General features: G+C 48.2%; 1 protein-coding gene across 4 annotated transcripts in view; it reads left to right on the top strand.

Annotated features, from left to right (window-relative positions):
* LOC120895962 overlaps positions 1–27,924 on the top strand; it is a 65,649-nt gene that overhangs the window by 23,181 nt on the left and 14,544 nt on the right. For all 4 annotated transcript variants that reach the window (XM_040299725.1, XM_040299723.1, XM_040299726.1 and 1 more), the window contains 2 exons: positions 9,167–14,105; positions 14,182–14,261. In XM_040299725.1, coding sequence (XP_040155659.1) covers positions 9,223–14,105; positions 14,182–14,261 — 4,963 coding nt within the window. In that variant the 5' untranslated portion in view covers positions 9,167–9,222. The remainder of the gene's footprint in view (positions 1–9,166; positions 14,106–14,181; positions 14,262–27,924) is intronic.

The following is a 27,924-nucleotide window of genomic DNA, read 5'->3' as shown; positions in this document are numbered from 1 at the left end:
TATCATTCTTCGTATCTCTCTCTCTCTCTCTTTCTGCTGGCAGTGTCCAAAAGAAAGCACCGTTCGGTAAATTAACACCGACGTGTGAAGTCGTCTTTAGAAGCGCGTCCTGCTCTACGGCGCGATAGGTTTGGCACCGATACCAGCCGACACTAGCAAGGGCAGGGGTGAAAGCATCTCCCCCGGAGCAAGAATGCAACGGTACATGCTTAAGAATTGAAGGCACGTGCTCTCTCAGTACCCCACATCAAGCACGGCAGGGGGGAGAGGGGACGACGCGTACGCGCAATGCTAGTCTGTTGCTGAAATGGGTTAGTTTGGTTGGAACTTGCTCGGCGCTTGTCTGCGAGCAAGTTGTCATGCTGCGACGTGCCTCGAAAGCATGTTTGGCTGCATGTTCAACATACAAAACAAAATAGTCCACCTTTCCCGCCCGGAACAAAACGTCCTTGAAGGAGTCACCTTTCGCGCGATCTCAAGGTAGGGTGGTGTTAGAAGTCACTGGTCGTGCGTGATCAAAACGAGTCCACTGCTTTAGTTTCAGCTTAGTTGTGTCTAATAATCTGCCCGCGGTGGCCCTCTTTGTCCAGATGTCTCCCCTTTCAAGTTTTAAAACAATCCCAGCCACTGTTGGAACAGCTCTTTGACATTTTTCGGAAAGCTTCTTAGTCCGTATCTCCTCAATACGACCCTCGCGTAAGACGGTGATGAAGCCGTCGTCTAGATAGTGGCTTCATTTTCTCAGCAATAGCTCAATATAGACTCACACACACACACCTGTCAACGCCCTCCGCCACGGTGGTACCCGCTTAATGACGGGTGTGTTGCTAGTAACGATAATTGCTATTGGAAGGTTACGTGAACTTTTCACAGGTCGAGCTCTCCAACCAGAGCTGCCTTCCCCGTCTGCGTGAGAGTCTTGTCCCGTTGTAGCGTTATTTTCTTCCAATTTGGAACGATCCTCTCGTCTGATCAGCTCTGTTTGTGTGTGTGAGTGTGTCTTGCTCGGTGTAGACTAATTTTCAAGAGTTATGTTACCCATTCTCACGTGATCAACAGTGATCGCTTCCCTGCCAGCAGGTGCATCTCAATGCAGGCAAGGTTACATTGCATCTTGGTGTGCACAATGCACGCGCACTGCATCTGCTTCCACCACGCCCACCCCTGTGTTACATCGACGGGGGTATCGAAATAGGGTAGATTTAGGAGTCTGTCTTCCCCGCTCCGATGCAAAGAGGGAGCTGATGATGATGCTGCAGATGCTGGTTGACACGTGGATGAGTGATGCCTTGTAAAGGTACGATTGTGGCGCACTATCACGCAGAGCGTAGGCCCATTGTTTCGCCTTTTAAAGGCATAATCAAGCGATAAATACTAGCGCGAGAGCAGTCGTCGTCGTTGTCGTCATCATCATCGTCATAAAGTATGTGCTGGCGATACAAGACGATGGGTGGGTTAGGTAGAACTTTATTTCGGTGTTACGCAAAACCAATTTCTCTCACTCGCTAATCACTCTGGTATTTTAAACAACAAAATGCTTCCCGTTCAAGCGCAAACAAAAAAAAAAAACGCCACCAAGTAAACAGTTTCTCACCCCACAGTGGGCACTATAAATATTGGAAAATAAATAAAAATAGAAATGCGCTTTTGCAACACAAGACCTTTCGAAGACGACGGGGTTTGTGCGGTGTGAAGTTGTCATACGGCTTGATGTTTCACGCTTGATCATGCTGCGATCGCCACTTGAATGCTTTGTAAACAAGAGACGATGGGACAGCTACTGACGAGACAGCTACGCAGATGGACATCGATTGCAAAACATTTAGTATGCATGTTGGGCAATGTTTGTCACTTCACAGCTCACACAAACGCTCAACGCAAGCGTAAAGGTTATTAAACGCTCGCAGCGATGAACGAATGCCCGTACATGCTCATCAACCACCCATCAGCAACAACTGAATGAATGGAAGCTGCATCGCTTATCAGAAAAAGCGCAAGAAGAACTGTTCTCTTGCTAAGCCCATCAGTTCTTGGCCAGCGATCTACAAAGTGCAATCTACCGCATCTTCCATCCACTTGAACTACGCGCTCATAAAAAAACGGTTGCGTGACTTACGATCGCAAACAAATTCGCTTCTGGGGCCTCGGAATCCCAATCCAAAGTCCCGGAGCGTGCTGCGATGCTGTTTGCCGCTTGCAGCTAATAACAATCCTGCTCATTTACTCTGTTCCTCCATCGTAAGGGAGGGCAGGGCTGTATTGCAGCTGCATATCCGTTGCATCTTCCGCACGAAACAAAGATGCAGTTTAGCTGCAGCCAATTTTCATGCGTTCATCGTTTGCCACTCTGCGCCGCTTGTCATGATTGGAGCCCATTTCTGTTTTGTTTTGCTGCTCAGTTTTAACACACATTAAAATTAATTTGTTGTGATGCTACGCTGGTTCGTGGTTGATGAATGCGCTTTAGCGAAAACAGAGGGTTCAGAAGAGCAAATTTGACTTTTATGTTCACTGAGCCCCTACACATATGGGTCGGTTTTGAAGCATATTTTCGAAGAAATATATTCAATTTCCTTCCATTTTCTTCTTTCTCAACCGGCACAACCGAGGTAGTTGTTTGGCTGGCCGCTGTCGCAAAAACGGCCATGTTATTAGGGACAGAAACACTCTGTTTGCTCTGTTTATTGCTTCGAAGACATTGAATGGGAAGCAATTTCTGATGCTGATAACGATTGCGAGCTGCTCTCGAGTGGTTTGGAGCCGCTTTATCAGAGATTACTTGCCCTAATGATGTCACTTTTCATGCGCAAGAAAGCGTGCAGTGCAACCACAGTGTTTGGCATGGATACTTTTCGATTAACTGCAAGAAATATGATCAAACTAACGTTTTTGAAGTTACACAATTTATATCATAATCCTACAACTACTCACAATTGATAGTTGAAAGTCGCTCTGCCCCGCTGGAATACTGTACTGTAAAGTAGCTACTATTTTCGGTAATGTCACAAAATAGCTTCATTTTGTTACCGTCTGCGTTGGAATGTTGGTAATTAATTGACGGATTTGCTGTGAAAATGTATGTGCGAAGCAAACCATAAGACCCATGTGAGCGAAGGATTTTCTTCAAATAGAAATTCCCCTATCCAAGGCATGCTTAAGAGCTGTGTGGGTCTGAGGTTGCTCTCGGCACAAAAGCTTATGAAAAACGGGTAATTGAAAGCATGTTTGTTGGAGTAAATTATGAGGTTAAGCAAACGGTTGCACACTGAGAGCTAACTTTTCGTGGCATTTCGAGGTGTAACATTCTTCCGATTGTGAACCGTTTTACCGGCAACGAGCTGGGGCACTGTCCACCTTTAAACCCGCACTGCTGCAACCGTTGACAATTGTAATCACTATTTATGACATTCCACACAATTACGAACACGGCTGTGAATTTTCTCGTCCACACGTAATCGGCTCGGCCGATCTCCGTTTTCTCTCAACCACTGTTTTGAGGGGGGATCAGAAACGCTTTGAACGCATTTCTACGGCTCTATGTGTACTTTTCTCCGTAATTGTGTCCCCGGGAGAGAAATTTGCCCCAAAACACCCAAAAACCGCTCTGCAATCTTACCTACTGCAGCAACCAGGGCCTAAGGGACAATAAGCACTTTAGCCATGCCGACGGTTCATCAAATATCGTCGGCGATACAGTCAAATGATGGTCGTCCGTGTCTCGGCAGGTGCGAACTTCCACCGGGATACGAGGAGAGGAGCGCAACGCGAGTGTCAATTTTATTTATTATCTCAACCTCCAGATTCCACTCTATGCAGCGCAGCGTCGGTTTTTGGACACGACGGAAGGTCACTGGCGGAAAACTCACAGGACAGAGAACTCTCGGGGAGAAAGTTGGACAGTTTTGCGCCAAACAACCTCCAGCCACAACGGTCAGTTTTTCCCCGGCGCCACCGTGTTCGAGTGACCGACCGTCGCACACGGTGTTCGTCAAACTTTCACGCACCACGTGCATCATCTCCATTATGACTCCGACGAGCGAATGAATGGGAAGATCTTTGACTTTTTGGAAGATCTCAACACAAACGCGCGTGTGTGTGAAGTGCGCAAGCACATGGCTATTCTGCGCATTATTTTCGTACACCATTATTAAGGCAATCAATTCTAATGAACCCTGGCCGCAGCTCGGAAGATGTCGAGGAGGTGAACGAGGAGAAGAAGGAGTAGAGAGCAAGCAGTCAAAGACTTTGTCGTAGCTCCAGGTGGAGGAGGCGTGTGGAAAATCCTCATCCACTTTCCATTTCACTGGCTGGAAAAGGCCACTGACCAGCCACAGGTGCACGATCAGGTGATCTACACTCCCGCACATGTAGCGATCACACTCTTCTCTTTTTGTGTGCGGATGCGTAGTAGATATCAAAATGGAATAATTGTCCAATTTTCCTATAGCTCCTACTTAGCGGTCGCCGAGCGAACAGGAGTAATTCGCCGCATCGTAAACGTCGGTAATCGTTTGCCAAAAAATGTCTGGTGAAACGGTGAACCCCAAAGTTCAACCGGCGAGTGGTCCAACGGGAGGTATAGTGCAACCTGCAATTACGTTACAAAGTGCGGCAATTCAGATCCTCCTCCAAAGTTTGCCAGCGGATCAGTGAGCATTACTTCCATTTAGAGATATTTTGAAGATATTTAAAGTGGATCTCCGAATTTGAATGGGGGTAGGTTCGTCGTCTACCCTCTAGCGATCATTAACATCGACTTTGGAAGGTCTTCTTGCCTGCGCGCGTGCTCAAGAATGGCGACAATCCCATTAATATGTCCATCTTTCTGTGTCCGAAACGCTCTCTGGCTTTATTGTGGGTGTTCGATTTTTGCATACTGATTAGCTGTTGCGTGTGTGTGTGAGTGCCCGGTATTTCCAAGTCCCCTCACGGGCCCCACAGGCCATGAAAGAACACGACACGACCCAGCAAACGGTTCATTGGCGCTGCCTTCGGAGTGGATATCATCTTTCAAAGGTGTCGTTGTGCAGTGTTGCGTCCGTCGCCACCCCCTCCACCCCGAGTTTCCAGTCACTCAGTAGCTAAAACCATTGATCGTAAAGTGGCCATCGCCTCAGGGACATCCGATGCCGCCGGGACGGGCCGCACAGAAAGCGCAATGCAAATAAATCACTCACTTCACGACGGTAGATGGTTGGGCCTCGGCTACTGGCGGAGGAGGGTCGACTGAATCAGTGCCTGAAGTCACCGAATTCATGCGTATCAAATATAAATCCCCAGAGCCTTCTACCCTTGCTCACCCAGTTGTTCTCTGCTGGGTCCGAGTGACACAATTTCGCCGTAAAAACGGACCGGGGACGACCTGTTGGAGTTGGAGTTTTATTGCTTCGAAATCGAAAAGAGGGAGAGTGGTACCACTTCGCCCCATGCGTATTACGGTCAACCCGTTTCTAAGCTCGGTGCGCTTGCACTTCCTGCCGTGGTTTTAGATCATATGATCGACACCTGATCTCCACCGTGTAGGCCCAACAGTAGCCAAGCGCATCGCATCGAGACTGGTTTGGTGCCGGAAGCAACCGGACCTGCAAACCGATGGCGGCCCTTGCCATCGCACTGCTCTCGATACCTCAATCCACACACGCAGAAGAAGACGAGATCGAGATCTTAATAAAAGCGAAACAAAAAGCTGTGCTTACGCGTTCTCTCTGTACATCAATGAAATGAGTGTGTAAGTTTCTCCGCAATTCGCAACAAAGATTGCCGACATCCCTCTCCTGTTTGCCCTCACGGGATATTGGTTTCCTCAACTCCCGCAGGCACATCTCCGGGATCTCCATTAAGGCGGAGGTAAAGGCATCAGCACAAACACGACTGACTGCCTTTCGGGGAGGAATTTCTCCAACATGACGTGCACCGACACACACACACACACTCACTCTGCCCCATTTCAGACGAGGGTCCGGTATCCCCATCCCCACACACACACCACACACACACGCGGGTGTGCGTGACACACAAAAACATGCCGCGGGACTCGCACTGGGAATGGAACTTTCGACCTGTGCCGCGAGTATCTTCCCCATGCGGTTTGCTGCGGAACCTAAGTAGAGAGGGAAGCATTGGGATTTCGCTTTTTTCCTCGCCTCTCTTTCGTGGGCTTACCTGCTGCCAACATTCTTCAGCGTTGTTGCGGTCCTTTTTAGAGTGGGCTTCAGTGTTTTTGCTGCGTTTGCTTGCGCTGGAACCGGGTTCTGCTTTCCTGTTTGGTGGTAAAGGCCAGGAACCGGACCTTAAGGAAGAAGCTGTCGTTCCTGATCTTGGCGGGGTTCGCCGCCTGATTGAACAGGTTTTCCAGTGTCGGTTCTTCGTCCACACTCTAACAGAAAAGAAGGAGGGGGAGAGATGAAATGGCAAGCACACAAAAAAGCACTAGCAAACAAACACAAGATATGCCGTTCGGAACATTGATCGCTACATTCTCCTTCCCTCACCTCACCGCCCAGATGTCTTGGCTGCATGTGTCAGCATGCAGTCGCGTACACATTCTCCCGTCTACGATCATCAGCATCATCATCTTCTGCCCGTTCGATGAGGCTCCTCTCAGTGGGTTTTGGAATTCAGTGGCATATGTGTGTGTGTGAGTGTTTAGCAGGGATTTCTCCCTTCACGATGCGCTAGTATTTAACAGCGAAAGCTTATGTTTAACGTATGCTGCGTTCGCGCCACTCTTCAGTTCGATCGTATGCTTATTTTTGTTTGTTGCGCGAAGCTCCCGAAATATGCGGTGCTTCCTGCTCTCGCAATCGACCTAACGGGAGATGCCATTTCAAAGTAATATGGGGTGGAATGCTGCGCTGCTGTGCGCCTTCTTATCCATCTTGATCATCTTAATTTAGGCCAGGCCAGGCACCAGAAAAGATGGTGGATTGGCGATTTGAAGTTGAAGCAAACTACTGCAACCCTCACACTTTGTTGATGAGTTGAGTGCCACATTTCGAGGGAGTTTCGAGTGCTCGATTCTAAGCTCGTAGTAATACCGCACGGATAATGAGAATTGGCAGTGCATTTGCTTTTTAGCGTGGTTGTGGAAGTAAATAGGTCAACGGTAATAAACCTGTTGATTTCATTGATGAGCAGACAATTAGCTGCTGGCTCCTCCCAAGCTCTACGATGTCCTCGATATTTGTGCTAACGAAAGTGACACTATTGCTACAAAACGTGTACACTTTCTTTCACAAACCGGTCACCGGAAATACCGGTTAGAGACTCGTGCAATAGGGAAGTTGAGCGATAAGGAAGCGCAGAAGCGCTCTGGTCATTAGTTTGTTTAATATGAAGATGATTTCTGAAGTAGGTTAAATCGATCAGAGTTGAACCCAAAATTAAGAAACGATATTGTCAACCTGCTTGTCAAATTATATCACAGGAAATGATGTCACACGATCGATGGGAACCTCCGAACGTCGCACGCGTAACGCGTTTTGGGAAAAAGGTTACCTAGTAAAACTTAAATTAATGCAAAAATCGCCAACAACCTGACACACGATGGAATCGATGAGGGAAGGATTATCTGTTAAGTATGCAAAACGCCCCACCATAACACCATTTAGCGTGATCGCAAAAGATCCGTAGTTTCCTAGGCCGGGCGCGCGTGACCGTGCTGCTTTCATCGCGCAATCACAAACATCGCCTCGAATTTATGTTTATTTATTGCCGTGCGCGGTCGGAAATGTCGTTGACGCGCATTTGGTTTGTTGCGTATCGCGCTTGCATGCTGCCATTTGCTTAAGCCGACAGCGGCTGCACTGTGAAAAGTACAATTGTTTTCGATTTCATTCGTTGTGAATGTGCCCTTTTTATCGCCATTTTTTAGTCGCTGGCAAACTCGTATCAGTTTTCACCTCACGTTAATGCTGCGCATTTGCAACACAACTTTGCAGCATACGCACGTGCAGCACAACACCATCCCCCTGATACCAGAAGCTACTAAATCAGTCCACTGCACGCTCGTCGTAACTCTTGCACCGTTTGGGAAGGAGACCAGCCCTAAAGCGGCCCCCCCCTTTGGGCTCCTTATTTAGGTTCGCTCTTCATAAAGGAGGTCGTTATGGCGGGGTACGATCGGTCCAGACATTGATTTATCCTCCTGGTTGTGGAGCTTCCCTTCGAGCGACGACGACGACGACGACAAACGTTATGCAACAGTGGAAAAGCACCTGCCGTCGGCTGGGCACGTTTTCAGCCCATGGGTTTTGGTTTCCAATATTTGCTCCCCGCGGTGGTGTTGTGTGTGTGTGTGTGTGGTGACATCGTGTGCCATGTGGAGGGAGGGAGGGTCGCATATTTCTTGCACGCGCTTCCTTTTATTTGTTGAAATTAGTATCAATTGTGTAACGGGTGGTGTCGCGCCAGACGGTTACAGTGTGACGTAGCGAGACAGAGAGGAATTGCCTCGGATCCTCTCACCACCCACTTAAAAGGGGAACGCGGGGGGGGGGGCACTGGACTGGGCTTTCGCTAGACGTTGGCAGGCGGCAGGAAATGTAAGCTTTTCATTGCACACTAAAAGCTCTCCACGGACACTACTCGCGAGATCGTACGCGACTCCCCGGTTAGGTCCGGTGAAAATTTGGTTTTGGTAAGTTTTGTTTGTTGTGAAGATCATCATTAGCTTCCCGGGTGTAATTGGTTGCCTTTTTTTCTTGAGCGCGGTTTATGCGCGCCACCAATGCCAACGAGTGCATTATTAAGCATCAGTGTTGGGGTAATGCACACCAAAAACCGGTTCGATTGTTATTTCGTTTCGTTTCACTTCAGTCATTGTTTGTTGAATCGGAAATGGCAAACATTGAACGGAAAGATGTTCACTTTTTGTTTTGTTCCATCTACGGATCAATTAGTCGCTACCCGCCGCCGCTGTGGCCGTGACTCTGCGCTGCTGAGGGAGGATTCATTGTGCCGAATTGAAGGTGAACATGTGGGCAAGGATGAAGAAAAGCTTTCACCCCCTGCATTCGGGGCATCGCATGATGACACTCTCGCGGTGAAGGTTATTTGGAAGAAGGATGGAACAAGTGTGTTTTAATTCGTTTTGATTATTTTTGTTTATTTACATTTATTGCTCTCCTATAAAGACACTAATGATTGTTTGTTTGTCTACTTTTAGGTCGCTAAAATTGCAAGAGGTGAAGTTCCTACCGAACCGGCGACGGAACGGATGCAATGATGCATATCAAAAGCAGTCCCACCACACCGCTGGTGGCCGGTGAGAAGCGTCCAAAGAAGGAATCTTCCCAGCCGCAAGACACTCGTAAGGTGTCCAGCTTCATACAACGGTTCTACTTGTTTGGCAACAGCCCGAGCACACCGCACGGAGCGGAAGCGGAACCCGAAGCACCGAAGGTTAAGAAGACGAAAGTGTCCAACCAGCAGACGACCGGTGACACACAACCAAACTCCAAATCAGCAGCAACCGCTAGACCCGGCAGCTCGCCGAGTACCGACGGTACCGTATCGTCATCATCCGAGCCATCTGAAGAGTTGAACCCAGTGCAGTATCCTTCGTATAGTGTCCAGCGGCTGCGACAGTTCTGGAACAACCGGCTGCTGTCGAATCAGCAACCAACAGGATCTTCCATCGACACGCTAGTGAGAAAGGCGAAGAGTGCAACGATCGGAGCACCAACTGGGGCAGCTGCCAGAACCGTTCTGCGTAAATCACCTTCACCGAAGGCGATCACACGATTCCAACGCAACGGTTCTATTACCCGGTCAGGCAGGCGTCGATTCGGAACGCTCGACTGTTCCGAAAGTGTTCGTAGCGGGCTGGACGTTAACCTGCAGCGGTCTGCTCAACCACCGAAACGATCGTCCCATGCCGCCCTGCTCAGCCCCGATCGGGAAGCTCAGCGCACGCTGGTAGAGAAGCGACCGTGCGTTGGATCTACGCCGGTGACGGCCGGACCTAGTGCGCGAGAATCTTTCCCACTGGCCGTTTCCACCCCGAATGGTAGTCAGATCCATTGGGCACGTCGAACGGAACTGCTGGGGATTCGTGCCCTCACGCAGGAGGAAAAGAAGCAGAGCGCCAAAATGCCACTACGGGTAGAGAACTACGTGAATAGTTACATCGACGTGGACATACAGAGCGTCGGTGGACAGGATGAACCGACAAGAAATGTGTCAGTCCCTGTGCAAGAACCACCAAAGGATGCTTTGGAGAAGTTACCACCGATCCCCAACACGTCTACCCCGGTCACCACACCGGCACGGCAACCCAGTACCTCTTCCCTGGGCCGGAAAGGCAACACTCCGACGCGTAAAATCAGCTTCATGAACAACATTTCGCCCTACAATCGTAAGCTGCTCGCCTGCAATGGCACGAAGGTGGCCGCACTTACCAGCAAATTCAATCAAATGATCCAGCAGGACGCTGGATTGCTTGCGCAGGTGCAGAAGCGCGGTGGCTATCTGCACAAATGCGGCAATGTGGCTTACAAAGTGATTGAAGATCCTGGCAGCGATGGAGTGTACGGCTTTACGTCGACGGGACGTATGAGCAGTGTAAGAAGCAGCTTACGAAAGAAACAATCAAACGCATCGGCTACTTCCGGTGGAGGTGCGACTGCTGCTGCTACCACTGCCACTGCAACTGCTACTACTGCTGCAGGAACCGCTGGAAACCGTACGGACGAAAGTTCGGACGAAATCTCCTCATCAGCGTCGAGCAAAAACTCTTCACTTCGCAAAACGGGACTACGGAAGCGACCGAGTTTGCGGAAAAATATTTACCGCCGACCGGAGTGGGAAACGGGACGCAGTTCGCTCGGCGTGCGGAAAGTGCTGGAGATGTTCGAGCCGAACCTGCACCATGGGCGGGGCAAGCGGACGGAGAGCGGCGATACGGGCAAACCGCCACCGGGGCGTAGTAAGCCGAAGGTACCGGACAAAAGCGAGCAAGTGTTGCAAAAAACGAAAGACTTCAAGTCGAAGAAGGTGGTAAGCGAGGTAGTGGAGAAGAGCAATCGACGGGCTCTAAATGAACAAGTAGAGGAGGTGCGTGGGGATGTAGCGACTGCCAGTTCGGCGGACGAACATGTCGTTGATGGATCTAGACAGGAAACAAATGATTCATCTGCTGTTAGTAAGGAAGCTAAAAGCAAGGACGTAGTTGTCTCACCACAGGAAGCTAAAAAGGGAAGCAATCAAAGCAACGGCATTACATCGAAACTACACAAGAACTCACCTAGAGAAGCTTCTAATGCGATTGTACCTTCGAAAGGAGAAAATCTAAAGCCTACTGAGGTCCTATCTGACGGTCACAGTAGCTTTGGAGAGCTCCATCCTTCTTACAATTGGATGGATGGAACATATGATCAAATCGATCTTGAAGAACCCACTAATGGAAAGGAGATCTCCGCTGTTAGTAAACCGAACGAAATGATTTCCTCACAGAAGGTTCTGAAAGAGAAGGAAAAGAGCAAGAGTGCTGTATCAAAGATTCAAGAGCGTCTCACGTTCAGGTCGTCCAAGAAGGTCACTGTTGAAAATACTGCCCCCAGAAAAGAGCCATCGGAAGGAGTCGCAAATCGTTCCGACCATGTCTTAGGCGAGGATCAAGCTGCATACAGTTCTGTAGAGAAGGGAAGCAACCAAGTCACGGAAGAACCATCACCGTACCATGCTGTCAAAACCTCGACAGGGTCAAATCAAGAACTTATTGATGTCCTGCCCGATGGCGATAGTAGCGAAATTAATGCAGCATACAGTTCTGTGGAGAAGGGAAGCAAAAAAGTCACGGAAGAACCATCACCGTACAATTCTGTCAAAGCTTCGACAGGGGTAAATCAAGAACTTACTGAGGTTTTATCCGACGGCGATAGTAGCTTTGGCGAGCTCCATCCGTCTTATAGCTGGATGGATGGAACATACGATCAGATAGATTTGGAAGAACCCACTAATGGAAAAGAGATCGCCGTCGCCACGACCGAAATGAGTGCCTCTCAAAAGGATCCGAAAGAGAAGGAAAAGGGCAAAAGTGCTGTATCGAAGATTCAAGAGCGTCTGACGTTCCGATCATCTAAGAAGGTTGCCGTTGAAAATGCTGCTCCCAGAAAAGAGCCTTCCGAAGAAGTCGCTATTCTTTCCGACGATGACTTCGGTGAGAACCATGCAGAATATAGTTTTTTAGAGAAGGGAAGCAAACAAGTAACTGAAGAACCATCACCGCACGGTGCAGTCCAACCTGACAGTAGCCAAACGGAAACAGTTGTAACAACACCAAAGGAAGGGAAGGAGAAAAAGAGAAGCAAAAGCACTGTATCGAAAATTTACGAACGCTTAACGTTTCGATCGTCCAAAAAGATGGCGGCACCGAGTGAGCGGTCGGATGAGGTAGTGATCATCCGGGAGGCAGAGGATGCTAATCGAAAGGCTCCCGGGCTCCGCCGATCCTTTGTGTCGACGATCGAGATTCCGTCGATACATCCAGATGAAAGGGCAGTAGCATCACCTTCGCCAGAGGCATCCAGAGAAGAGTCGACCGAAAAGGATAGTTCTGAGCAGAAGATACTCGAAGCGATCAGTGCCGTTAGTCAGAGGATTGATAATCTATCAAAGAGCTTCAGTGATTTAACGCTAACTGATGACGAGAACACTCAGGCGAAACGTACAGCCGATGCAGAACAGGAAGAAGATGTTCAGCAGGTGCGTCCGAATGCATCCTTTCTGTTTCGCGGTATGGGTTCGGCAGGATCTAGAGCAGGGTTGGATAGCAAGCACGCCAGTCAGCACAACATCGTCGAAGCGGTCAATACGGTCGTCATCAACAAATCGCTCTCGATGGATGATCACCATTTCCCTTGTGCACGGGGCGAAACGGGTAGAATGAGCCTGAACGAGCGTTCGCGAGCACAGCGTGGCCTGGAGGATGATTACGAACCAGTCACCCAACCCGAGGAGAAGTTGCCGTCGGCAACAGGCTCCAAGTTCTGCTCCACACCTTCCATAACGATCGATTTGTCCGAACTGACGAGCAAAATAGAATCGTTCGTGCACAAATCAAAGCGCGAATCAGACAACATCTACCAGAGCATTCCAATAAAGTCCCAAGGGACAGGTAATACCGCTCTTCTCCACCAGCCTGAGGATGCCATTAGCGTCAACAGTTACGAATCGTTCGAAAACTACGAATCGATCGAGCATGAGCTTCTTTCCAGCACACGGAAGCAAAATCCCGAGAAAGCATCCGGCGAAGAGGACACGTACGAGATTTGCAGTCCACCGCCGGAGCTGCCACCCGCCCGGGAAGACTCTCGCAACGATCTGACCCTACCACAACCAAAGCGCAATCTATCCTCGTCCCCCAAAACGCTACCGAAACACCTGCAGGTAACCTATCAGTCCAACTACGAACGCATCAAGTACAGCAAGATCCCACCGAGACCACCGAAACCGGAGGAAGTCCCACTGCCGCCGCGTAACAGTTCCACTGCCAGCACTGGAGCAACGTCCAGCGCAGCGAACATCATGCTGGAAGCCAGTACGTCACACTCCTCCTCCACGGAACAAGCGTCGTCCGGCGCGGGCGGAGATTTGCTGGACAAATCACCCCACCGGCAGGAGCGCATCTACGAGGAGAACATCTACGACACGATCCGCAGTGCGGACGGTGTCGACTATGACGATCCGGCCTGCGGTTCAGCGGAGCTGGACCCAACGCAGACAACGCAACCAGGTGGCATTAGGGTGGGCCTATCGTCCCGCGCACGCCAGCAACCATCGCCGCCCGCCGATAACGTATCGCTCGTTTCATCCAACTGCTACGAATCGATCGGACTGCGGCTGGAGTACGAGCGGAGCATGATGTTGGCGCGGCGCAACCTGGCCGGCGGTTCGACCACGACGCTGGCGTCCGATCAAATCACCAACAGCCTGTACGGTGTTACGGCCGGGCTCGCAAGCTTAACACCACCAAGTGAACGTGGTAGTGACACAAGCAACAGTGCCGACTGGACCGACATCTCCGACGAGGATGAGACGGGTGAGCGGGCCGATGTGACGACGGCGATGGCCACGGGGGGATCGAAGCGACCGAACTTTATCGTGTAAGTAGTGTACCGCAAGACTGGTTAATGCTAATTTGCCGCTTTATGACGATGTGGGGGTCTCTCTTGCTTACAGCGTACGGGAGCGCAAGCGGACGCATCAGACACCGTTAAGGTCGCGGAAACTGGCTCGCATCTCGCACCCGAAGATAGACGGTAAGTAGCACATGGTGAGGCGCTTGCATGTAGTTATGCAAATTGCGTCTCCCTTGTCCTTTTTGATTACAACTTATAATTATTGTAGCCTTCATTGTTTGCGCACTGTCCGCTATACTTATCTAAAAAAATGTGTTTTTGTCGAAATATTTATGATTTTTTGTGATCTTCAAACAATCTCATGCCGGTGAGAAATTGTACTGTCAAAACAGTGGCGAAAGCTCAGCTTTGAAGCTTTTGAAAGCTTTGAATCGTGCACCTAAAAAAAAGCTCAAACACGACTGAGCTTTTGGCTTAGCGGCAATGCTTTTGGAGCTCAATGCTTGGGAATTTAGTTTTTGCAGAACTATCACTGATTTTTTATACTTTTTATATTTAAATTTCAAGTTTATATCATCTTAAGAATAAGCTTTACTTATAAAATGTTTCAAATTCATAATATTCCGCCGAGCTTCTGTCTTGAAATAAACTTTTCTTCTTTTTAATGAACATCTTCCAACTATGAAGCACTTTGATACTCTCTCCTATCTGCTGTTTACACAACATTCGCCTAGCCGATTGCATGCGTCGGTAGAATTTGTTAAACAACACACTCGTACATGACGTTTGTTTGCAATTATTCTGACGAATTATGTGTCATTGTTTTCGGTGGCGCGTTTGATCTCTGTAAAGGTGGCTCCCCGGAGCCATTCCACCCTGGGGAGGAGCACCTCCACAACACTCACTAATGCAGCGTAACATAAACGCTTGCCATCGGGAAAGAGCCGATCAATGGCGAGAACCTTTACATAAGAGGAAAAGATAAGCTGTTTATATCGTTCACGATGGGAAAACACAACACCGCCCAGTGTGTGGTGTGCGCTGCAGTGTGAGCAGCTGTTGAACTGATTAATTTAATGTGTTGCTACGACTATACCACCATCATCGGGATGACAATCTCTTTTCGCTCTTTGCGCAAGAGTACGGCAGGTTGTTGAATGGCGTCATCACCATCACACGTTTGCGCAGGAGGCGCTTCTTCGATGCTTCGGCTGCGATATTGTTTCAACCCAATGCCATCATCGACTCTATTGTTCTACAGCAATCACATGTACGTGTGTGTGTATTGACTATTGTCATAGAAAATTAAACTAAAAAAACACCCACAAGTGCACGCAGACTGGGTACGCATGTTCCCATACTTTCGCAGAGAACACTACTCTCTCAATTGAAAAAGCCGCTTTGCAATCGATTACGCACCGAAGTGTTGGTCTTCTTTCTTTCCCGAAGGACTTGGGAGTACAGTGGGTAGGAGAGATTTCTCGTGCAAGATTTAGAAGGCGACTTAGTTGGTGGGTGCTGTGAGCGAGTGAGGACTGTTATATGTTCATTGTGCCTGGAGCCCAACTAATTGACCCGACTGATTGATCGTTTTCGCTGCCACTGGAAAGTCCGCGCCGTGGGTGCTGTGCGCTCTCATGCTTCTCTTAAATGATCTCGATCGTGTACGTCGGTTTTGTTCCTTTTTTATAAATAATGGGCCCCATCTTCAGGCGACCGATCCGCTTCAATCAAGCATTTATTGTGTGCTGCAATTGCATCGTTACTTTGGCGGTAGTGTGTGCAGTACGGTGTTTCGATGGACTTGGAAAGCCGCACCACTTGAAGATGATCACGCACCTTCTGTACGGTGGTTTGCTTTCGAAATGTCAAGTCAATCAAACGCGTGGGGACGCAAGGTGAGATCAGAGTGTGAGTGTGAGGAGCACCAACTGGTCAGGCGGCTTGTTCTGTATCCACTACACGATCGAAGTTTCATTCACATCCACCAAACTCCGATTTTGCATCATCCTAATGGCATTGGCAATGCTTTTTTGGCGGTGGTGGTGGTGGTGTTCGCTTCCTACGCGATCAAAATTAGCTTGACCGACAAGCGTGCAGCGATGGTTCGATGATGCTTATTAAAAATTGCCCCGCTTCACCCCCCAACTGCTTGGACACCCATGCGTAGAAGCACAGCGGGAGTGGGTGTGAAGTTTCGCAGCAGCGTTTCAAAACGATTCCAAAACGCGATTTATGCAATTATCGGTGCTCATGCCGGTGGTCGGTGTATGGTTGTCAAAGGCCCTGTCAGCGATGATAGAATTTCGGAATCGTTCGGAGCGGTTAGAGTTGTTGACGGGAGGGGTGAGATGCGATGATTGGAAAATTTAGATATCTCTTCAAGCAAGGATGATGGTGGTGGTAATTTCGCAAAAGGTATCATTTTGTTTACATTTTTCGCTCGTTATTATTGAGCAATTTAAGCTAAAAGCCTTCTCATTTGATATGCACTAAGTAATGAGGAAATGCTTATCACAGACGGCTAGAATTTACGACCCGGCAGTGCGAAGGACATCAATAAGAGTCGTTCATCACTTATATCTTGACATCCAAAATAGTAATGACTAAATTGGATCACATCTGCGGAAGCTCTCAAATCCTTCTTTTATTCGAATAGAAAACCTAGATCCCGGTTGTCCGGTGTTGCTCTAATAACATGACCCAAAGCTCATCATGTGGACAACTGAGCGACTTCTCAAGACTTACTGGGAGAACATGGAGATCTTTCCCTTTTGCCGCGATGCTCTCGACATTCCATTAAACCTCACGTTCTCACATTTACACGGGGGTTTTACGTACAAATAGCAAGCATTCCTTCATCTCCAAAGGTGCATTTCTGTGATGAATGCTGGTAAGCTTTGCTCGCTCTCTATTAACCTCCCTTCGGTAGATCGGGAATGTTTCTCATTTGTGCACCAGCGAAGAAGAGAGCATCAGCTTTGCTGTACTAAAAAACTGCAAAGAGAGTATGAGCATGTGAGAGAGAAGAGGGTGCATTCGAGACTGAGCATTGTTAGTCAGGAATGTCAAACACCACCGTGGTACTGATCGATTTGTATAATACTTTGTTGTAGTTTCAGAATTTGCTTACATATCTTCAAACACGTTTGAACAAAGCCAAAGGATTGTACATAATTCTAAACAAAGTTTGACATCCCTGACTTACCCCTAGCGCAACGCTAAGGGAGCATGCTCATGCACTACTCCATCGCACAACACGCTCTAGCCGCGCTCCATCACGCGCTTGAGCATTTAGTACAGTTTCGCGCATGACGGCGTGCGCACACGCTTGTCCGTGGCTCTCATTCCCGCCCCGTGTTTGGCCATTCGACCGAATGGTTGGCGATCACTCGATCACAGTTAACGTGACCTTCCGTGACTCCCCGTCGTGGTAGGCTTTGCTCTGCTGCTGTGCCCTGCGGTGTTTCTGTGTGTTTGTGTGCTTTATTCAGCACCACAAAAGAAGTTCGTTTGTGTCGCCCATCCAGCGGGGCACGATCGAACGAAAAAACAAAGCGTTACCGCCAAAGGGGGTGGTGGTTTGCGCTGACTGAGAAGACAGAGAATGGAGTTTTTGCTGCGTTACAAGTGAAGTTGTATTTGTTAATCGTGTGCGTAGGCTGTGTGTTTTGGTTCGCTTTTGGTCGTTGCCGAGGGGGTTGAATTCTGCGCGTTTGTGTCTGCCCCCGTAAAATGTGTGTCCCCATGTCCAGCGTGTCTGAGTGTGTCTCTGACTAACGTCATCGCTGGTCCGGGAATAGCCCGCCCAAACGCTAAGCTGCAAATGTGCGTGACAAATCCAGTTCTCTTCCTGCTCTGTGCTACGAAAACCAGAATTAAGCCTCAACGGCACGCTGTGTACAGCGTTCAATCGGCTGTGTGTTTTTCCATGCCAAAATAGCTCTCCATATGTGGTTGTATGTGTGTGTCTAACATGCATTGTGCAGCGCATAGTGCACCCCAGTCGTGTGTGGCTATGCAAAAGCATGCTGATGATGGGTTGACGATTATGATCGGTTTCAGTTTTTGTTTCGAAACACCGAGTTCCCCCAATCGGGAACGAAGCGGAACGAGCATAGCGTTTGTGTGTGTTTCTGTGTTTGAGGTGTAAAAGAGTTACCATTCCGGGGCAAGTAGTGGGATGAGTGAAGCAACCAAAACGAAACGACGGTGTGTGCAATGGTAGAAATATAAGAGTCCGATAAATACAACCAGAAATACCGGATTGCATCAAGCGGTTAGCGCCTTCCGATCGCATCACGATCGATAGGAAGGAGAGTCTAAAAAAACCGCGGCAATCTGCCTCTAAAGCCTGACATAATAATAAGGCGTCTTCGGCGCTTGTAAAACGAACGGCAAAGTGGTGATGTTCGTTGCTTCCAATTGAGTGGTCCAACATCCGAATGCTCACTCTGTGTACCGATAAGCACCGTGATAAAAAAGTGATCCCTCAATTTACATTTCGCGTGTCACAAAACGAACGAAAACTCGCCGGTGGTTTCCCCAGTGTGTAACACCTTACTATTAATTTAATAAACCACATAACCTCACGCGAGTGAAATCGCACTGAATTGTTTGGCGGACAATCGAATTCGCCTCCGTTTTGTGATGTGTTTTTGGGGTGCAACAGTTGCAGCGCGGTTTAACTTATACTTTTTTGCGCCCACATCAAACACCGGTTTGGCAGTTTGGCTGTTGTGATTTCCTCTTACGTGAAAACGAAAGTAAATAAGTAATAATTTGTGATGTGTGACGATCAGAGGCAGGCTTAGTTATAGTTGCAGTATTATGACTCCGCCACTACTTCCTCCAGTGAAAATTGTTATTTCTTTGCAACAACGAGTGTAACGACCTTAAGAGAAGAAGAAAAGTATTTTTTATAAAGTACAAAAGTTCTCCCTTTTAAACCCACCGTTGCGCCATCTAGCGGGAACGAAGGAACAGCTTCAATGTAGGATAATTGAATCACATAATTGAGCGTTGAACACACTGAGTGAGCCCGCCGCACTGGGTGATATAACCGTTAAAATATTTTGTACCATAATTTACATGCATCATTAGCTTTCCTGTGTCGCCGCCGCTGCACAGTGTGATGAAGACGAAGGGGAGAACCTTAGCAAATGGTCGGCGCTCTTGCAGCAGCCACGTCGGAAAAGGAAACGACCCCGTAACATGGGGAATGTTACTGATGGTGTGTGGTGGTGCTGTGGCCTTATTATTAAACGATATTTTAGGTGAACTACATGGACGGTGGTTTCCCTTCTCGAAACACCATAACTGGGTCGGTCCCCATTCCGTGGCGCATTTTTGAGATCTAATTCTTGAAGGGCCGGAAACTGCGCCGAAATGAAGTAGTGTTGGACCAAGTTTGAATAGACATTTCGTTATTCTTTTTAGCTGAAAATACACAACTGTGTTAAAAAACACGAACACATGTATTTGAACAACATTTTGGACGTTTGCTTTGCAATGTGGCTTAATTAGCACTTCCTCTTTTCTTCTCTTGAAGGTCGCCAAGATTAGCCACAACAACGGCGACACAGCGCGCTGCTTTGCGGTTGTGGCAATTAACGTCAGGAGTTAAGCAAACGGGTTTACGTTTTATTTACTCGTTGACTTGCTGCTGGCCGGAGTAAGCAAGTAAGCAAGCAGCTTTAATTAGAGGTGCTTGGCATGTAGGAGCTATTTTAAACCGCTGTCGAAGTCGTCCAGTCGTCCAGTCCTGCCAAACATTCTTCCCAATCCCGGCTCCCCAATCACAACACGGTGGGGGCTGGTTGGCATTTTGACCCCCTCGCAAACCGGATATGTTGGGTCATGTTTATACCAAATTGCAGTCCCAGCACAAGCAGTACTTCCTGCTTTTTTAGCTATTCACCACCACCACCACCACCACTCCCGGTTCCTCCCCCAAAACGTGTGAACATCACACATGAACGCAAGAAGAGATAGTTAATGCTCAGTGAATGTAATGTGGCGAAAGCAATGACTTTCGGCGTTTGTAATGTGCTATAGAGGAGACATTTTGGGGCGTAGGAAATTCAACTACTCGCTGGATTAATTCAATTCCCAACCATTGGATGCTTGTGACTTTGAAGATTTGAAGCTTCAACCACGCACATATTGAATTTGGGAAGTACATACGTCTGGAAACCGCAATCGTTAAGCGTCGTCGACTCCTGTAACCACCGGTCGTTGTACAGTGTATATGGATTCAAGGCAAACACGAAAAACTTGTTCTGCATCTGCTCTGTCCCCCTGTCGGGTAATAAGAAGTGTACAAAACGTATACCGATTTGCTACAACTTTGTGTACTGTTGCTACGTCTCATCGGCTCTCGATTGACGGGCTGAGCCTTATACAACGGGGCACGGCATTCGATTTCGATGAAGCGGCAATGCTCATGCCCGTCTTGGGCTTGAAATAGCGACTGACATCTTAATGGAAAGGTCAAACGTCTCTACAGGAAGGTAGGCAGGCAGGCAGGCAGTGAGGCAGACGCTGTGAAGAGATTACATTAACTCGACAGAACAAAGCCGTTCTTGTGTAGTTGAGGTTTTTGATTCCGGCTGGGCCAAAGTTCCTCATGATTTCCTGAACCGTACTCCCCTTCCCAAAAAAAGAGGTTTGGCATGGGCTTGGGAAGGCTCCATTAGATGCCCGAAGCATGGCGGCTTCATCGTTTATTGTACTTTATGATGTCCAATTGACAATGGGGATGCATTGTGATGTAAGGCGTCTCTGCAGTACCAAGGCTCGATCATGCGTGTCTCTAATGCGCGCAGAAAGCGTAAGAAAGGGGAAACAACCAATGCAACCGAAAGATCGAAAGTGCATCCAAGCAGGCAGGCGAAAGCATTCCAATCTGCGGGGCTTTCGGGTACGCCACCACCACCCAGCAGCGCAGTGGTGTTGCGTCGTCAGGGATCGTTGGTCCAATCGTTTGAGCGTTGCAGAGGCCATAGAAGCCACGCATGACTGGCGATGATGCACCACTCCCCGATAATGGACGAGGGTTGACCCTTGGCATAGGGTTTGTTGATTACTTTATGCCTTTTCCTGAGAGCATTTGTGTGCCCGAGCTCCACAGCACCATCTAAAAACGAACGACTGTTTGTCATTCACCTCGCAGGGTTTTGTGTAAAGACAAGCGACTTAAGCTCCAATAAAAGCGAAAACAGCGCTTGTATGAGTCATCTTGTGTGGCTATATAGATCAGGTTTCCTTTAACGGATCATCCATGGTAAGGCTGTGTGTGTTTGTGTGTACTTGAGATCCAATTTTTATGCGGGTTTTGTTGCCTGCAAACTACTCTAGACCAAACACCTCGCGCCCTCCGTAGCTGGGCTACCACTGTGCGCGTTTTTTCGTACGAGCTGGTTCTGTTTGTCGTCTTGGAACCGGTTTCTTGACAGTGCCGCGGCAAAATTGCCGACTCGTTCGACTGAGATGTACTCAGGCCCTAGCCTTCGGGCGAGAAAAAGAACATCCAACTTAAACCGCACAAACACACTCACACTGACGTCTTTGCCTCTTCCATGGTCACCGTCATCAGCATCAGCAGCGGCGGTATAAGTTTGGCTGAGACTTCGACACGCATTGTCACGACCTTTAGGATATCAGCTCACCGTTATGCAATCATTCGTCATCCGATCCATTCTCTTCGTAAGCAAATGTAACACGGAACGGAAGCGCGCCATCTGGTGCGGGCGCCATGAATCGATGTGTGCCTCATCCTCCACCGTAGGCCTTTTGCGCGGGGTAATGATATACCATAACCCGCGCATTCTGATGATGATACCCTTTTCCTACGCGCTTCAAGGTTAATCGCGATCGAATGGAGACACGCGGGCTGTGTGCCATTAAAAACCCGCACGAAGCGGCCAGGTTTTGGTTGTTGTTTTTGATTTTATTATAATTGACGACTACTTCCAGCACCCTGTTCCCGAGGTGTGTTTGTGAATTTGTCACAATGGATGGTCTCCATGGGTGCTGTTGGGAGGGTGCGTGAACACGAACGGTGCTGGCTGGATTATGCACATCCACAGGCCATTCCGTTGCCAAATCTTGACATTATTGGCGAAGATAAAGTTGGCTATTGTCTTTTGGCGGCTACTGGAATTATAAAACGATAAACTAGAAGATCTTGTACCGTGGAGCTTCCCACCGAACGTAAGATGTCAAGTAAGATGCGTTGATCTCTGGGGCGTCTGGGAAAGGAAGTAGAATCATAAACAGACTCTGAAGGTTTCTCGTTTAGACATTCCGATTGCTCCACGTTCTAACGAGCTCAGGAACTGGAGGATCATCTACAACCAAGGACATCTTCACGATTAGCTTTTGCGTGAGGAAGGAACACCGAACCTTGCTGAAAGATCTCAACAACATTTTGAAAGTTTCTCACCCTCGAAACGCTAAATTATCAATCATTGGAATCATTTCCTTCGGGTTCGTGGTTTTTGATGCCAATTTTCCAAAATTTTAATCTTCCAAACATTTTCAATCGATCAACAATGGTGCTTGCTGCTGTGGGGATTTGCCCGGGCCCGCCAATTAGCACTTAAATTAAAAATTATTATGTTCGCTTTTGTTTCGCTCTTTCGAACCGTTATTCATGCTCCCCCTGCTCCTCCCCTCCCAAGGTTATGATAACAGCTTTTCCAATTTTCCACTTTTCCCGCCACGCACAAATTCAATAAGTGTTTTATCGATTTGTTCAATAATTCATCAATTTGTGCGAGGGGAAATCTGGAACGCACACTACTGCATCCACTCGCACGAAGAGGAGAGGATGTGTGTTTATGTAATGATTGAAGTTACCTGTACGATCGTGCGTTCATCTATTGGTGCGATTTAAAAGAAGAAAAAAAGGCCCCACTGAACGATTCATTAGGTCCAATTTTGAACGCGCTTGCTTTTGCCCCAATCGGTTCTAATTGTGGTTGATGCTCGTAATGGGGTCTACATACGGCGATGCACCGTTGCCCCCGTAATGCATTTCTCTCCCTTCGTGGCACCATGCCGCCGCCACCGCCCATTGTCTGTTGAGGGGTACTGCTCTTTAATATTTGTTTTGGACTATTTTCTATTCGCGCAAACAAACTCCACGGCAGATGCATCATGTAACCCCTTAAATTGACCACTTTAGAGCGCAGGTTAGACACACCGTGGTCGAAGGGACCACACACACACAAGCAAGCGGTGGTAAGACAAAACCAATCATGTTTCGGGATGCCCGATTGCGTGTGCATTTCAATGGTTCACAAGACAGTGGAATGTGTTTCTTTTATGTGTTGTATCGTTGACGCACTTGTTGTGTACAGTTGCTGGTGGCAGTTTTTACCCACGACACGCCACACGAAGACGACACACAAGCGGTGTTGGGACAAACTCCGGCGGCGGCCCGTTTTGCCGACGTAATTTGCTCGCTTTCTTCGCTAATCTAATGCCACCCAGCCATTCCCAACCCTCATCCTTCCCTCAGTGTTATGCAAGCGACCAGTCAATCGCTGGTGAAGACGAATCACATTCACAGCTATGTTTTCAATTGACGAAACCACCCGCGTACGATTCGCGTGCGTGCGTGTGCAAGGGAGGATCGGTCCAATAGACGGCCTTAAACAGTTCTGTTTGCTTCTAGGCGTAGTGCAGGCGTTAGACACTTTGGTTGGAAAGTGCTCATAATAGCGTTTACAATGCTCCAGCGAGTAACGAGGTCTGTGTGAGGTGTGCAGCAAGTGTGCATTCCGTGGTCTGGTGCACCCAACTGCACTCTCGTGTGTGTGAGTGTGTGTAGATCGGTCGCGGTTATTACACCGATCAACCGCCGCCAACGTAACAATGCAAAACCCTCCATAGAGAGAGAGAGGGCAGGAGCTCCGACTGTTGTTATGTTACTAGCTGTGCGGCCCTTTACATCTAATCTTTTTCTCTATCTCTCCCTCTCTGTTTTGATTGCAATGAACAAAAGATAAAACTAAGCAAACGCACACACATATGCACCACTTGCATTTGCCGCAAATGGCATGGTGAGATCACCTGCGATCCAGTGCTGTGGCTATGCAAATGCTATTTCCCCCGCGCGATAACTGTTGACCTTCCGTTGTGTTTGCGCATACGTTCCGGCGCTACACACCAGAGGGCGTGTGCCGGTTCGGAATAGTAACCTCCCCCGAACTGTCATCCCACTGTCAACGTGCGTTGATAGTCGTCAGACCGTTTGTTGCGTTGCGAAAAGCGCTCGTACCTTTGTCCATACCCAGAAGACCGTACAATATGGAATAAAGAGTGTCCATTAGTCGGGGATGGGGTGCTTTTCAAACACTAAAAATCCGATCGTTGATGATGATAAGAGTGTGCTTAGTGGTCCAGTGATGATCGTGCTCGTTTTTATCACAGATCCGTTCCAGTTCGCAGGCGTTGGTGGAATGCTCTAGAATAAAAAGCAATCCAAGCTTCCAAGCAATGTGGGTTTATGTGTAATTTTGTTGTCGTTTTCCTCTGGATTGCAAATTCTCCTACATAAAGATAACTGATTTCGCTATCTAAGTGCTAGATTTTTCACTTTCTCCAGGCATAAGCCGCAAAAGTCACACTTTTATGGCGACCATTCAATGTTAAACAGACCGCTCTAACATCATAAAAAGTTTTTGGATGCTCCAGAATGCAGCCAAACAACGCGAATGTACGCGCTAAATCTTGATCGTCAGTGGAACACAGCTATTACTAAATGAGCTTATAAGGTTCCACTGTTGGAACTGTTCCCCACCTCACCTGAAAAGAAGAGATGCAATCTTTTCCCCACCCCCCGTAGCTTCTTCGTTTGAATAATAATTAAAAAACTTAATTAAGAAACCTTCGCCACCGCCAGCAGGGCACGAAAAACCAACACCTTTTTTGTAATGGCGCGCCGTATGCCTGCCGGATTGTGTGTATGGCCGACGACGGTAGCCGGCGGTTAATCGAAAATTCAAATCCGCACTAAAATTGCTACCATTTTTTTTACGTCGGCTGGTGGTTTTTTGGTAGCTTGTGGCGCTTGCGCAGTAGCTTGGCTTTTGCTTTCAAACGCCGTGCTTATTTGAAACTGGAGCTTACCGCGTGCGCAAAAGCAAAAGCGCTGCTCGAATGGTGGTTGGCGTGTTCCCCTTCTTCCACCTAAGTGTGGCGGTGACGTGCAGTGGCGGTTTAAAGCTTCTTCCACCACCACCAACTCCTGCTGACCTTCGGGCGGTGTCAAAATAGAAAACTGTTTTCGTAATTGACGAATTCAATGCAAACCACCACCACCATGATGAGACCTCCCGCCCTCCTCGTCGCCATCGGGTTTCTATGACCAGCAGTGCTAGGCAATAGTGCCCAGACGGATAAAGATTTGGGCTGAAGATGGTTAATGGTGTGAACGAAATTAATAAATAGGAATACACATCTGTGAGTTCGCGCGCGCCCACGTCACAATCGCTTTATGTCTGTGTAAAAGTTATACTTGGGGTTTTTTGTTGCAGTAAAATGGTAAATTTACAGGCGGAAATATAAAACCAGTGCGCACACCGATCCGATAGTAAACGCTTGGGAGAGAGATTGGTTTGCTGCGACCACAAAACGATCATTCCGGTCGGTTAGCCTGCACTTGTTGTGGACATGCCGGGCTCTCCCAGCGCACACAGGTGGAAACTCTGCAATCACACAGAAAAAAAAACTAAAAAACAATCCCATCCCGTGATCATCGAGCTCTGTCTCGTAGCCCTGCATCCTCCACCAACAACCCCCGCATTGATCATTAATGCTGAGATGGAAGGTTTTTTTTACGGACAGAACCGCGTAATAATCGAATGATTGCCTTTAAATTGAAGTCACGGACTGTGTTTTGTAGTTGTTTGTTTCCGGTAGCCCCGCAAAAATGGCCTTTTTCCGCCGGGCGAATGGCGAAAAGCGAGAGTGTGCGCGAGAGAGGCTTTGCGATTATGCAAGCGCGCCCTGACAATCAACCGAAGCGACGAAAAGCGGCAACAGCATCAGCAAAAAAGTGTATGATACAATCTCCTGATACAACAAGCTGTGATTTGTTTTTCTCTCCCATCAAACGCTCGAAAATTGACAGTTAGTGTTATGTGGGAGCTGGGCAGGGGGGAAAGGTAGAGTAATTTAAATAGTATCAGCTTTGCTTCTTTTACTGATTGCTCCAGGTCCGCGAACGATCGATGCGATGAAGTCAGTAGTTTTGTGTTGGAATCCCCTGTCATTTGGGTGCTTTGGTGCTGTCCGTCTGTGTTTGATCACTGAGATCGGTTAATCTCTTGCCCCATTAAATAAAGCTCAATTTTTGGTTTACAAGCATTTTTATTGTATCCCCCCCGAACATCTCAAAGGATGAAAACCGAGCATTTCGGAAACCAAAACCATAACATTATGGTGTGTAATAAAATTATCCGGATCTCACTTTATGACCGATCGGACGTGATCGCTAAATTATTGTACTCCCTTCAAACTTTGGCGTGTGTGTGTGTGCATTTCAGGGTGAAAGTCTTTATGACACTTCATGTATTTTCTTCGGCTTCCCCCAAAAAGAGAGCTACCTACTCCAGCTCCGCGAATGATACGGTCGTGGGTGCGTAGAAATTAGCTGCCGAAAGGGCCCCTGGACTAATGACGCGTTTGCATTTCAATCACTTTCACTATACCATTCGACAACACTGCAATCGTTCCGGCAAAAGAAGACAAAAATGGTGTGCAATTAGGGTGATATCGTGTAGTGTATCACACGCTTACACGAGAGGTTACACTTGTTCCCTTAGGTCGCACAAGAAAGTCTGGTAAAGCCCCGTGACGCTTTTAGGTTAAGTTGTTAAGTTGCGGGCATTGTGTGGATGTTTGTGAGACTTTTAATCGATATCGAACCAGATCAAAGTTGAACTAAATGATCAACCAGAGGCAGAGTGAGTGTAGTACTTTCCCTCGGAGGAAAAAAGGTTACCCAGTCAGTCCAGAGGTTGACACAGTGTGTGCCGTGCGGAAGTGAATTGAATCGAATCGATTTCCTGCAACTCTCCCACACAACAACAACGGAACTATACCTTAATTAGACTTTTAATGAGAATTTCTAGTTCAATTTCTTGTGTGCGTTCAATGTTTGTTACAAGATATGCAATCTTCACGTTCTAGATTGAGAGGAGAGCGTTAAGCTTCCGTTCCGTTTTACTAAAAGACACCTGTGAGTGAGTGAGAAAAGTGAGTGAGTGATCGTTGCGGGTGCATCCGGTTCACGATGCATGATACCCAATGCCACCACCGTCAGCCACTCAGCAGCAGCAACAGGAACGGAAACCCTGCGCAAGAATGGCGCTAGGGTACGTCCACTCCTCCGTACCGTTGCCGTCGTCATCATCATCATCACCCAGTGCCGTCGGTACAGTGCCCCGCAAGCGACGACCTCGTGCCGTTGGGGAAGTGTTCGTTTCCTCCACATCCACCGTGTATCTGTACGATCCGAATGATCCACTCGCGAAACAGTCGTCGGGAGACGGGGAATCCGTTTCACCCTCAAACAATACCACTACCTCCCCAAGGCACGACGATGCACAGCTCTGCCCAGTGTACGAAAACTTTGCGACCGAAACGGGACAGCGGAGTTTTCGAGCAGTTTCTCGCAGTGCCGTACCGGTTCTGCCCCTGACAGTGGTGCGTGTTCGACAGCCGGAACGTTGTGTGGCCAACGGTTTAGACGACGTGCCTCCAAAACCACCGGAAGTACCGCCGCGAAGGAAACATGCAGCGGCACGGGCCGCTGTGGTGAAGCCAGATG

This window comes from Anopheles arabiensis, chromosome 2 (assembly GCF_016920715.1).
Source record: "Anopheles arabiensis isolate DONGOLA chromosome 2, AaraD3, whole genome shotgun sequence".
Lineage (NCBI taxonomy): Eukaryota > Metazoa > Arthropoda > Insecta > Diptera > Culicidae > Anopheles > Anopheles arabiensis.
Note: the sequence above shows the minus strand (reverse complement) of the source record. Positions and strands in the feature narration are given on the sequence as shown.